General features: G+C 36.2%; 1 protein-coding gene across 17 annotated transcripts in view; it reads left to right on the top strand.

Annotated features, from left to right (window-relative positions):
- Emsy (EMSY transcriptional repressor, BRCA2 interacting) overlaps positions 1–14,121 on the top strand; it is a 71,844-nt gene that overhangs the window by 35,219 nt on the left and 22,504 nt on the right. For 16 of the 17 annotated variants that reach the window (XM_051192304.1, XM_051192297.1, XM_051192308.1 and 13 more), the window contains 3 exons: positions 2,580–2,729; positions 4,682–4,852; positions 12,154–12,290. In XM_051192304.1, the coding sequence (XP_051048261.1) occupies positions 2,580–2,729; positions 4,682–4,852; positions 12,154–12,290 (458 nt within the window). The remainder of the gene's footprint in view (positions 1–2,579; positions 2,730–4,681; positions 4,853–12,153; positions 12,291–14,121) is intronic. The other variant, XM_051192298.1, reaches the window with a different exon arrangement.

Genomic DNA, 14,121 nt, shown 5'->3' with positions numbered 1-14,121 from the left:
CTGGAAAAGCTGAGAGTTATACATCTTGTTATGCATGCTACAAGAAGTGATCTGTCTCACTGGGTGTGGCTTGAGCATAAATGAGATCTCAAAGCCTGCCTCCTCAGTGACACACTTCCTACAACAAGGTCACACCGCCTAATGGTGCCACTCTGTTTGGGGGCCATTTCCTTTCAAAGCACAATGTAGAATGCTCTTTTATTGCATTTTATTTATATTTTGTGTGTACATGTATGTGTGTGTGTGTGCATGTGCTGTGTGAGAGCAAATGTGTGTTCATGCGTGTGTGCCATTGTGTGCATGTGGAAGTCAGAGTACCCCTTGCAGGAATGGGTTCTCTTTTTCCACCATGTGGGTCTTTGGGGTAGAACTCAGGATGTTAGAATTGATGTCAGTTCTTTTACCTGTGGAGCCATCCTGTGGTCCCCAGAGTCTTTTAATGATGGTTGCATTAGTTCCATTGTGTGGATTGGAGAGCTCCTTATTCCATCATACCAGGCATGGCTCTCCAGAATGTGTTAAGTGCATTGAAGTTACTGTCCTTTTGACGGCAGCTTTCTAGGCTTGCCCCTTTCTGAGAGGGTTGGAGTTCTTAAAATCTCCTTTGGAAATTTGTTTGATTTGATTTGCATTTGATTCATGATCAGTTTTGAGAAGTAATGTTTTTTTGAGATGTTATTTATTTGATCCAGATCATCAGTTTGCATGGGAATTATCCTTTGTTTTGTTTTGTTTTTTCTTTGTGGTTATTTCTTGGAGCTTTTTTCTGCATGGGCATTATACAGGATTATGGTTCATCAGTAATACTAGAAATATTTTTTCATAACCTCACTGCTTATGGTTTATTATATTCAAAAGTATTTCCATAATACTTATTGAGTTCTTGACATGTATTAGATACTTTACAAATTTATTTACTCTTTACAATAACCTTATGAGATATATTCCACTTGTTTTTATTTTATAGATTAAAAATAGTCACAAGAGTTGTTACTTAACTAATTATGCCCAAATACTGTAATTTTAATTTCTTTCATAGATAATAGAAGTTTAGAATTAACGTAAAGCTACTAAATTCATAGATCTGTTTCTTTCCTTAATGTTTCAGTTTAAATCACCACCTGCATTAGTTAGTTCCTTGTTGCTGTGACAAAAGCCATTTAGGAAAGAAAGGGTTTACTTTGACTTGAAGTTAGAAGATTCCGGTGGGGAAGGAATAGTGCAGGAGCTTGAGGCAGCTGGTCACATTGAGTCTTCAGTGAGGCAGCAGAGAATGGAAAATGCTACTGCTTGCTTCCTGTCTTCTTGTTATTCACTCTAGGATCAGAGACCATGGAACAGTGTAGATCTTTCTCTTCTAAACCTGGTCTGGAAAATCCCTCCAGACATACCCAGAGGTTTGCTTCCATGATGGTTCTAAATTCTATCAAATCGACAGTCAAGACAAACTTATCATACTACACCAAAAATAATGCAACTCTTATTTTCTCTATGAGAGTGTTTTGTTTTATGTATTTTCTTTAAAAGATTAGTAGTGGAGAAATGGCACTGAAGTTTCTTCTTTAGTTATCACTGATTTAGAAGTATAGCTAGATCTCATACTTTTTAATGAATCCTTTATATTTGGAAAGCCAATGTAAATATCATAGCATTGTAAATATAAAAATATTAAAATGTTAAAAAAGTCCCAACATAACTTCCTAAACATTTTTATTGTATTTATTGCACATTGCTGTGAGATCTTTCTCACTTGCATATTTTATATAGATGCAATACCGATGTGGCCTTTTTTGGCATTCTGTATTTGATAAAGTAAGTTATTAAAATTCTTCTTTTAGAAAACTATTTTAGGACTTCAGGATATAGTTTAGTGGTAGAGCATTTGCCTAGCATGTGTGAATCCCTGGGTTCAATAGTACTAACAACAAACAAACAAAAACAATAAAAGATTTTAAGCTGGGCATGGTGGCACAGATTTGTAATCCCAGCACTCAGGAGGCAAAGGCAGCAGAATCTGTAGTTCCAAGCCAGGCTGGACTACTCAGTGAGTTCCAGGCCAGCCTTGGCTACATAGTAAGACCCTATTTCAATACAAAACAAATGAAATATAAGATAGCCATTTTAAAAAGTCAAACAAAAACTGTTCTTAGCCTATTAAGTTTTTATTATCTTATTCTGTTAGTTTGAGTCATGAAAAGTCTTTGTTGCTGAGAATCTGGAAGGGCTGTGTGAACTGCTTTTGGTGCCTTGTGCTAGTACTTTCTTCTCAAGTACTTGTATGGAACAGATTATTTGTTTTTGCTAACTGATTTGAAAGCTCATATGCACACCACCATAGATGAAAGTCCAGATTTAGTTTTCTTTAAGAAATCTGTTGATATAATATTATAGCTGCATTCTTGAATTGGGAGATTTTAGGAAAGAGGAATTTGAGCAATGAAAGCTTAGAGTTTCATCAATGTTAAAAAAGCATCTCTGGAGTAAGGCTCAATAAATGTGTGTGACTGTTGCCCTATTGGGCTGAGTGACATTCTTTTAAAATTATTTTTTTACTGAGATTTATCTTTTTTCTTTCAAAGGTGTTAAAATCATCACACAGCAGGTTCAACCAAGTAAAATCTTACCCAAACCAGTGACTGCAACTCTACCCACCAGTAGCAATTCCCCTATTATGGTGGTTAGCAGTAATGGTGCAATTATGACAACTAAACTGGTAACTACTCCTACTGGTAAGTTTCACAAGCATCAGTCCATTCATTCATACGTCATCAATAACTTCCCATACCAGCAGTGTGTTGACATTGCACATCTAGAAATTAATGAGATAGTTTTTCAAAGAAGTCTTTTTTATTTTGTTTTGAGACAGGGTCTGTGGCCTAGAACTCTGTATGTAGTTGAGGATGACCTTAAATTCATTCTTGATCCTCCTGCCCCACTTCCTGAGTGCTGGAATTACAGGTGTGTGTCATCACACAGGTTTAACAGGTGCTTGGGGTCAAACCCAGGGTTTGGTGCGTGCAAGGCAAGCACTTTACCAAACAGTTTTCAAAAGGTCTTTCTCGACTCCCTCAACTCCTGAAATTAGCTCTCTCTGATATATATATATATTCCTCTGTTTTCTTTATTGCAATTACTCCAGTTTTTACTTACCTAGTTGTTTGTTGAGTTCCATCTGTTTATTTACCATATGCAAGTGTGCGGTTAGGGTTTGTTGAGTAACTGAAACATGCCCAACTCATAAGAATGTTACTCATAAGAGTCCATGTTACATTATATTACATTACAGTGTAGTAAGGGTTGCCTAGACTGATGGAAGCATGCCTTTATTCCCAGATAGGAATTCAATCAACCTGTCTGTGCTTGAGGTGGTAACCTTGAAGAACATTTTAAATTATCACCCTTTGTGAACTCTGTAAGTGTTAAATGATGTCAAGTCAGGAGCTTAGGACACAATTCAATGTGTAAAAGCACTTGTTAAAATGCAAGTGTAAGGACCCGAGTTCAAATCTCCAGAACCTGTATAAAAGCTAGCCATAACAATACTGGGACATGTTTCTGTGTTTATAGTGCAACAGTGTTTCTTTTTAAAATAGAAGCTGGAGTTGTTTCTTATTTTATTGTTGTTGTTATCATTCAAAGCATTCAAACTTTATACTCCTGTACCATGTTTACTTTGCAGTAGACCTTTTTTCCTGGTTCACATGTATTCTGTGATCAGACTAATTCTTCTTAATGTTCCTCTTACTGTTGTAGTGGTTATAAGTTTTAAAAGTAAGTGACTTCTTAATTTAAAAGTATTTTTTTCTGAGGTGGGAATTTTGGAAATGTCTCTGTTCTCTGAAACTCACTTCAGTTTAAGCAAATGCCATCTCAGTCTTTTCTCCTTTTCCTCTTCATTTTCCCTGAGTCTGATACTTCCTGTAGGACTAGTCTTTCTGAATTACTGGGTTTATAAGAAGCCGCAACAGACTTGTCCAATTAGTTTTTAATCCTTTGAGAAACAGAAAAGTTGTAGAAATAGGAAAGGGTATAAAATCTTCTGAGAGAGATATGAAGATAGATTTTCTAATAGCTCAGTTAAAGTTGAAGAAATATGCAAATAAAGAAAATTTTAGCCTAAAAACTATTCCTGGCAATTCTTGGCAGTTTCAACTATATCTCTAGTAAATTGATGGGATGATCCTTTAAAATACTGAAATCTCTTTAGAGAGTAGCAGAGTATAAAACAGAAAAGTTATAAAAATTTAGGTGAATAGTACTGCCTTATTTGCTGAATGGTGACCTTGAGTTTAGCTCTGGAACAGCATCAAACAGACACAGGGACCTTAAATATATGTCTGTAACAGAAACACCTACAGTGAGTTGGCAGAAAGTGGTTACATTTAACCTTTGCAGTGGAAGAAAGATAGAAGGGGAGGTTTCCTTGGGCTGGTTATTTGATGCAACACATCACAAAGTTTAATGTGTAAAATTAATTTGAGTCGACTTGGCATTGGTTCTTGCTGTACATAGTGAAAACTGGCTGTAAAATTGTAAATGAATGTGTTGACATCTTGAAATTCCATTTTCAAGTTAAAGTGGTATATATGACATTGAACTATAGTGAAATTTTACAATTATCATTCTTTTTATAAGTTAAAAATATTGATAAATTTTTCTTTTCACTACTTTCTTCCTATAGGTACTCAGGCAACCTACACCCGGCCAACAGTGAGCCCATCCTTAGGTCGAGTAGCCACAACCCCTGGAGCTGCAACCTATGTGAAAACTACCAGTGGGAGCATCATTACTGTAGTACCCAAATCATTAGCTACCTTGGGAGGCAAGATAATTAGCAGTAATATTGTTTCTGGTAGGTATGTCTAGAATATATTAAAACCATGGTGATTTTCAAATAGAAGAAAAGTGTTTCTCTACAACAGACCTCTGTTAACACCAGTTTTTGCTTCAAAATTTGACACTTTGTTTTCAGTCCTTTTATGTTGTGGTTAAATACAGATTTTATTAATTCTAAAGTTGAGAGAACATTTAGTTTTAAGTCACAGCGCAAAATTATGGTTTATGTTTGCACAGTCATTTTTCATTTAAAAAATAGTCTCACATTTGTCAACCCTTTAGACTCTGTATAACTTGAGGTATTGTGCCAACTTTTCAAATGGAGATGTGAGGACTTAGAGGTCATATAAAGCTGTCCATTGCCTACAAAGAGGATAATGAAAGGACCTTCATTTGCATCTGAATATGTTTCAGGAATATAGTTTAGATTTTTAGTTACTAATGTAACTTTAGCTTATTAAACATCAAATATTCGAATATATTTGTTTTTCACCATTTGCTGTTTGCTTTTTAAAAATATTTTACTGAGATAGTAAAACTAACTCTGACTATTGGAAGTATGTTGGAACAGTACTGGTTTTTATTGGCTTGTTAATCTTTACAGTATTTGGGTTACAGATTCTGAAGTGGGATGTTAATGAGACATTTGTTTTCATTGATTATTATTTTTAATTAAAATTATGTAAATGATCTGATTAAGCAAGCCTTGTGGACTTTAGCTGTCTACTATTTTTGTAGACTAGTCATGTTTTGTCTACTCTGGGTGAGTTGTTCTAACAGTAATTTGATGTTGCTGATAACCCAGAGAATAGGAAAAAGCAGAGTAGAGCATGGTGTTGGCATAAAGCTCTGTATTCAGAGCTGTTAATTTTGGCTCCACTCTTAAGTGTGTGAGAAAACCCAGTGTATGCCTACCTGAGGAGGGTGAGACGAGGAGGGAAGAGATCATTGTGCCTTAGCTTTTAAGTGGGTATCTAAGTAACACAGTTAGTACTCTAATTTATTATTTGATAGTATCATTAAATAGTATAAAGCTCTAGCTCAAACACGTTTCAGAAAGTTGACTTCATTGGAAGGTAGCTTTTCATGTCTCTTTTGGGACCTTATTCATGGTGTAGCTGCTTTGTACTAGAAAAAAGTCATGTCAGTACACACATCCTAGAAGTAGAGGTTTGATCTGATACCTATTTATACACACACTCTCTCTCATTCTCTCTCTCTTTTTCTCATTCTATTACCTTTGTACTGAAGATGAAACTGCTCAAGGTTAGTTGCTATTTCAAATGATTCAACATGAGAATTATTAAAATTCTCCAGTTTTCCAGCACTGTAGGATATTTTGACATAGAGTTAAAACAGTTTAACTTGGTGGCAAATACTTTTACCTACTGGGCCATCTTTCTGGCTCCCATTTCCCAATCTCTATTTTAAAAAAATAGAGTCTTTTTATGTTTTATTCGTGCTCTCTTATGACATTGAGATTATAGTAACTTTAAAAATCTATTTGTCATCTGGTAACCTGACTGACAAAATTTAGATAATTTTCCTTCATCTATGAGCAGGAGGTAGGTTCTGATTTTTCTCCCTCCCACACAAAAGAAATAGTTTTATTAAAATATACTCAGCTGTAAGAATAGAGGGTTTTAAAATAAAAACAATTTTCCTGTCATTGTGAAGGAATTTAGAAAGGTGCAAGCAAAATTAAGACTCTATACTGTTTTGTGTAAATGTTTATATGTGTAACTTAAACTTTGATTTTTATTAACAATTTAGATATTTTTCCATATTAGTGATTGTATTTTTACCACCTCATGGTTATGTAATATTCTCTTGTGTACCATAATTTAATCATATTCTTACTGTTGAGTGGTTTAATTGTTTGTGGGTGTGGGGTTTTTGGGTTTTAGATTTTTTTCATGTTTAGTTATTATAAATACTCTTATGATGAACATATATATTATTTGTGAAGTTCTTGCTTCCTTTGTATAACATCTTAGAAAGCAGATTAAATTTTCTATAGTACTTTCTAGAAAAGTTTTATTTTTAATTTTATTTGAAGAAACAAGTGGAAGCTGTTATAACATATGTTTCAGATAACTTTCAGATTTATATATACATATATAATGTTGAATTTTGATGGTAGAAATATACTCATTTTATGGAGAAGTTTGATTCCTTCAGAGATGAATTAATTGTCTTAATTTTAAGGGCATTTTGAGGATCTGGGACAAGACTTGGTTGTGACTCTTCATCTTTCCAGTGTCTAGCAAGGAGCTGTTGTTTGTGTATACTTTTTTGTTTATTTATTCTATTATTTTTTTGGGCAAAGTAGCATAAAACATTATACAGAAACCAAGATAGAATAATTTAAGAATCTAAGCCAATACATTTGGTTTTTTTTTTTTTTTTTTTTTTTAAACATTTATTTATTATGTATAGTGTTCTTTTGCCTGCACACCAGAAGAGGGCACCAGATCTGATTACAGAATGTTGTGAGCCACCATGTAGTTGATGGGAGCCAAAACATTTGTTAAGTCAGTTTACCATAATATTGAAACTCCTCCCACCCCAAACCTGATGGGATGCTCAGTGAACACCTTCCCTGAACAGCACTCCTCAGTACTTTTCTCCCATCCCATTCAGCATTTTATTTTGAATCAGGTTCTTGCTGAGTTTTTCAGGCTTAGAACTTGTGATCCTTCTGCTTTAGTCTCTTGAGTAGTGTAGGCTGACACCACCAAAAGCCTGGCTTTAATCATTTTGATTTTTTCATAGTTTATGTTACTGTTTGAGACAGAATCTCTCACTATTCCAGGCTGGCCTCATACCAGCTATATTACCTAAGATATCTTTGAATGTGCAGATCTTTTACCTTGCAGTTTGCAAGCACACACCCCCACACATCCAAAGGAAAAAAAATCTTTGGAATTTGTTACCATTATCAGAGAGCCCATTGTGATCCAAATGTGGTTGTTTGGTTCCATTGTTTTTACCCTTTTTAAATATAGTCTCTATTGATAGGTTCTCTGAAATGTCAGATTCTATATGTGGTGCTGTGATACATAAGCATGTACACGGGACTCAGAATGTGCTGTAAAAAAAAATGCTAAATGATCAGGAAGTTGTGGTGCATACCTTTAATCCCAGCACTTGAGAAACAAGCACTGGGATCTCCCTGTGTTTGAGGCCAGACTGGTCTGCAGAGTGAGTTCCAGGACAGCTAGGGCTACATAGACAGACCCTACCTGAAGAAACAATAACAACAAAAAGATTGGGGGCTGGAGAGATGGCTCAGTAGTTAAGAGCACTGGCTGCTCTTCCAGAGGACTCAGGTTCAGTTCCCAGCACCCACATGGCAACTTGCACCAGTCTGTAACTAACTCTAGTTCTAGGGGATGCAACACCCTCATACAGACATACAGACATACAGGTAAACCACCAATGTGTACACACACACACACACACACACACACACACACACACACACAGATTTATGTGCTTCATTTAAAAAATCCACAGAATGTAGGTGTGGTGGCATACACCTTTAATTCCAGCACTTGGGAGGCAGAGGCAGGTGGATTGCTTAGTTCAAGGCTAGCCTTGTCTACAGAGTGAGTTCCAGGTTAGCCAGGGCTAACAGAGAAATACTGTCTTGAAAAACCAAGGAAAAAAAAGAATGCTAAAAGGGATACAGATAAAGATTGGAGAGGTAGAACAGTTGCCTGGTTTGAACAAGACTCTGGGCTTGATTCCTGGAACTGTAAAAGAAAACAAATTAACAAAAACCAACTAAAGGAAAACAAGAATGCTAAGCAGCTTATTTGGGTTCTGTTGTATTATGAAAAGTGTAGATCCACTACTATGAAAGCCTAGCTATGGCCTTTTCTTTTTGAATGTGTAACATTCTTTGCATAGATTTCTCCTTAGGTGAAACATGTACACTGGAATTTCAGGCATTTAATACTGGTCATTCTAGAAAAGAATGATGTTCCATTTTAATACAAAGTTATACTTGTTATATCCTGTTAACCCTTTTCTCCCAGTTTGTATTATTCATCCCCAACCCCTATTCATTAAATTGGTGGACTTGATTATGACAACCATTTATAGTGGCAGGGGTAGGTATTTTAGTACATATAAATAAAACCAGTTGTTAGGCAAGTTATCTTAAAAAAATGACCCTTATATTTTGGTGTTATTTTAGTAGAGTTTATATTTCTTTGAGGTAGTTTCTTTTAAAACCACTTTTCCATTATCAAATATTTGATAATTTTCCAGTGTTTTAAAAGACCTATATAATCATATATGAGGTATTAGAATTAGTTAGGAGTTAAAGTTGGTTTAAGTGGATAATGAGCTGCTTGGTTCTTGTGGGTTGTAATGGCTCAGTTATTCACAGTGTAGTTCAAGGAAAAAAAAACTATTGTAAAGCTACTTGGAAGATACAAGTGCTTTCTTACGTACCTGCTGAGTGGCACCTTGGACTGATGAGGCATTGGGTAATAGCAAGTGTATTGTGAAGATTTATACAGGATTACCCAAATTTAACAGATTAAAAAAAAAAGATTTATTTATTTATTTTGTATGCAGTATTCTGTATGCATGTATGTCTGCATTCAAGAAGAGGGCACCAGATCTCATTACAGATGGTTGTGAGCCACCATGTGGTTGCTGGGAATTAAACTCAGGACCTCTGGAAGAACAGTCAGTGCTCTTAACCTCTGAGCCATCTCTCCAGCCCTTTTAACAGAATTTTAAAATAATTCTTTAAACTTTTTTAGATTTATTTTATGTATGTATTTTGCCTGCATATATGTATGTATGTATGTATGTATGTATGTATGTATGTGGTGTGTGTGTGTGTTCACCATGTACATGACTGGTGCCCATGGAGGTCATAAGAAGGTGTTGGATCCATTGAAAGTGGAATTATGGATGGTTATGAGGCACTGTGTGGATGCTGGGCACTGACCTCAGGTCCACAGCAAGAACTACAAGCCCTTCACCTCTGAACCATCTCCGGCCCCTTCTGAATAAATTTCAGAACTAGAACCTTGTTATTCTTGATATAAGATCATTTCATATAATATGTTAATTTGAAATTATAGTAAGTAATGTTAATATTTTTCCATTGGAAGATGATATAACTTTAATATTTTTGAGAATAATTAGTCACGTTTTTATTGAGTTCTTATTTTGTATTTAATCATTTACTGCACAGGCCTGTAGAATCTACCTGCATTTTTAGGCACAGAAAATTTCAGGAGCAAAAGTAAAATTGGGTGTAATATTCTCACTATGAAATCAGTACACTGAGGGAAAGGTATTTTGACCAATCTTAAAATCTGTCAGAAATTTGAAAGTTCCACACTGGAGTTTGGGCTTTGTCAGATAAGTAGTGGGAAACCTCATAGTTCACCATCAGTTTATGTTTCCTGTGTACAGGAGGAACTAATATGGTTAAACTGGGAAATTAAGGGCCTGGAACAGTATAAACTGCTATTTTTGTGTGTTGGTTTTAATATTTATTTTGGGGGGAAAGGGGTGCCTAGGTCAGAGGACAACTTGAAGGAGTTGCTTTTCTCCTACTCTGTGGGGCCTAAAGACCGAATTGAGTTATCAGGCATGGCTATCAAGCCACTTTATCTGCCATGCCATCCTGTCAGCCCACTTGTAGGGTTGTTACATTCAAGAGGGAAAGTTGAAACTAGATATAGTGGGGATTAGGAATACTCTTTAAAACTAACTTAAGCTGTTTCAGATTCTTGGTATAAAAGGTTTCATTTAGGATGCTGGATTTGGTATGGAATATAAACCAGAGATGCTTGAAATGGAGGTACAGTAGGGAGGCAGAGGATAGCAGTGTTGACTGTGTGGATATCATTTTTAAAGAAGGTATGTTACTGATGAGCTGAGATCATGTGTATCGATTTTAAAACACATGCCACCCTCTGTGCTAAACACTGAGGTGTCAGGGACATGAAAAGGTCATATTTTGTTGGCAGGTACAGTGAGTTGAGACAAGGCAGGAATCCAAAGTTTGTACCAGGCCTTCTGACTTGGACAATTAGACTTTGGAGCGTAATTTGATAGTAGATAGATTTGATAGATGGGAGAGAAGCAGATTGTAGGGGAAAGGCCACTATGTGTTTCTGTCAGTAGATTTATACACTGAGAAAGTAGATCTTTTATCTGCCTTATAGAAAATTATGTTTCATTTTGCCATTTTCAAACAAAAATTATTTTTTATTTCTTTAACCCCTTATGCCCCATCCCTGTCCGTCCCTTTCTCCCTCCTATTCTCAGAAGTAGTCCCTTCCCACTTTGATGTTCAGTACGACTTTTTGCTCTTCCTGCCTTCCTCTCTTAACAGCAGTTCATCCTTAGCCCCTTATTTTCATGCATACAGGATCTAAATATGAGGGAGAACATGAGATGCTTGTTTTTCTGAAGCTATTTGTTATAATAAAAATAATGTTACCTTAATGGCTGAAAACAATTTTACCCTGAAAGTCTACTTCCTCCTTGCAGTCTCTAGAGTTGTGTAAACTCAGAAGCACATATTGAATGTCACACCTTTTTGTTTTATTAAAATTCATTTTTTTTAAAGGTAGGGTCTCACTCTGTAGCACAAGCTGGTTTAGAGCTCATAGACTTCCTGCCTTCATCTCTCAGTGCTGGGATTACAGATGTTCACTACCACTGTCTCATGTCTTTCGTTAACTTTTTCTACAGTTTAGTGAATTTTGATGTTTGCCTCTAATATTCCTTTTTGGAAGAGCTTTTCTGTCATGCTGGCTACATAAGTTTAATACTAGATTTGAGAGAAACACATGTCATAAGATTTTTTGTTTAATTTTAAACTAGTCAGGAAAGAGTGTTGGTGGAAAAATGGACAGTGATATTTTTAGATTTGGTATTTGGTGTGTAGGTCCTTAGATTTTCAAAAGAGGATTGCTTTAAGACTCACTTCTTGCTTGACATGGTGGTGCATGCCTTTAATCCCAGCAGTTGAGAGGCAGAGACAGAGTTAGGCAGATCTCTCTGAGTTCTAGGTCAACCTGGTCTACATAGTGAAACCTGTCTCAAAAACCTTAAAAGAAAAAAAAAAAAAAGTCAATTCTTAATATTTATCATTCTGGGGTAATTTAGAATTTACTGTTCCATACCTTCATTTATGTCCTTAGGACCACACTCATGTCACCTAAAGATGACATTGTTTTGACATGTATTACTTGTATACATAACAAATAGGAACAACCAAGTGTCACTAGTCAGTCCTTAACTCAGGCCTCCTTTTCTTCCTACTTCTCTAAGGAACGACTACCAAAATTACTACAATCCCAATGACTTCCAAGCCCAATGTGATTGTTGTACAAAAGACTACAGGAAAAGGAACGACCATTCAAGGCCTCCCTGGCAAAAACGTTGTCACAACATTGCTAAATGCTGGAGTAAGTAAGACCTTGAATACACTCAGTAATCCACTAAGCATTTTTTATTTTATGTGCTTTGGTGTTTACCTACATGTGTGTCTGTATGAGAGTGCTGGATCCCCTGGAACCAGAGTTACAGACAGTAGTGAGCTGCCATGTGGGTGCTGAGAATTGAACCTGGGTCCTCTGGAAGAGCAGCCAGTGCTCTTAACCTCTGAGCCATCCCTCCAGCCCTCCACTAAGCATTTTAAAGGCCATCTATACAAACATTTTTCTAAGAACATCAGAGCCCCATAGTGGATGAGACAGCTTGATTCTCTAGTGCTGTGATAGAATAGCCTTTATCATCAACTGATGCCATTTTTCACAGTAATCTGAAAGCATATTACTCATAGCTGCTCATAGCAGGTGGCGTGTGACCATGGTTTGAATGCTTTAGCTTCGTTCAGATGGCGGATTCCACTGGCTTTGCTGCAGGAAGACTTGGAACAATTTTATTCCTGCTATGACTTGTAGATTAGCTTTTGATTTAGGCTGGACAAAAAAATATTTTGAGTTTAAGATAAAATTGATAGATGAGAATTTGTTACTTAAGGTTTGTTGCTTATTCCCCTCTCCCACCCCCCATTTTTCCCATTTTAGTCTCTGAAGGCAGTTGTTAAGAGGTTTGAGTTAGACACATTAGACTTTGTGTCTCACTATTGTAGTTTGACCTTGGGTGGCTTATTTAACCATAGTAATTTTTTATTTCTTCATGTCTACATTGGGGTGATGATGGATGTTTTGAAAGTACTTAGAACAAGAACAGTGTCTTAACAACACATGGGAAGTTCTCAGTCATTGGTTCTTACTGTTCTTGGTATTTAAGTACTCAGGCTTAGTAGCATCATTACTTTTTCTGACTTCACTAGAAGACAGAGATCTTTAAGCATATTATAAAAGCTTGTGCATTATAGTCTTTTATAATGCTGAAAGTGGTCCACATTAGACCTTTTTGAATTTACATAGCAATTCAACAGGAAAGCCAGGATTCTGTAGAATTGGATTTATAAATGGTATAGCCGTGTGGTTTTGGTTCACACCTGTAATCCCAGCACTCAGGAGGCAGAGACAGGCAGATCTCTTAGTTCCAGGCCAGCCTGGTCTACAAAGCAAATTTCAGGACAGCCAGAACTGTCCAGAGAAACCCTGCCTTGAACCCTCAGCACCCCAAAGTGTATGTTATCTGCTATGGAACACCTAGGAGTCCTATGTGTTTTGTTCAGTAGATACTTGAACAGCAGTTTGGCAAGAAATGCTAGTAAAATGAGTGGATCAGTTGTCATCAGCACACAGAGCATGTGTTTATACTCCCTATCTGCATCTGTGTAGGTCCACTACCCATGAGAAGTGCTTTCTCAGATGACAGACATCCTCCAAGCTGGTTTTGTTTGGCTCACGGTGCTTGGACAGGCTGTCAAGTCATTTACAGATCAGCATGCCACATAATTGCAAACTACTGGCTGTTGGAGGACAAATGAGAGCTCTTTCTGGGAATACTGCTGCAAACAGCATGTGAGAGATGAAATAACCACCTAATTGGAGACACTTTGTTTCCTTTGGATAATTGTAGTTGATGGTTAGGTTTATAATTTTTAGGCTCAGATTTAGATCTGAATTCTCAGTGGTTGGTTTTTAGACAGCTCAGCTGGTGATTTCAGCTTACCAACTGCTAAGTTTGAAAGCTACACATCTATGTTCATGATAGCTAAAAATTAAAAAAAAACTGTTAATGTGAAAACTGCTGACTTAATTTTATGAATTATAATTTAAAAATTATTAATAAAATTACTGTATTTGAATCTAATTC

Source organism: Phodopus roborovskii, unplaced genomic scaffold, assembly GCF_943737965.1.
Source record: "Phodopus roborovskii unplaced genomic scaffold, PHOROB, whole genome shotgun sequence".
NCBI lineage: Eukaryota > Metazoa > Chordata > Mammalia > Rodentia > Cricetidae > Phodopus > Phodopus roborovskii.
The sequence above is the reverse complement of the archived record's forward strand: the minus strand, read 5'-3'. Positions and strand labels throughout refer to the sequence as shown.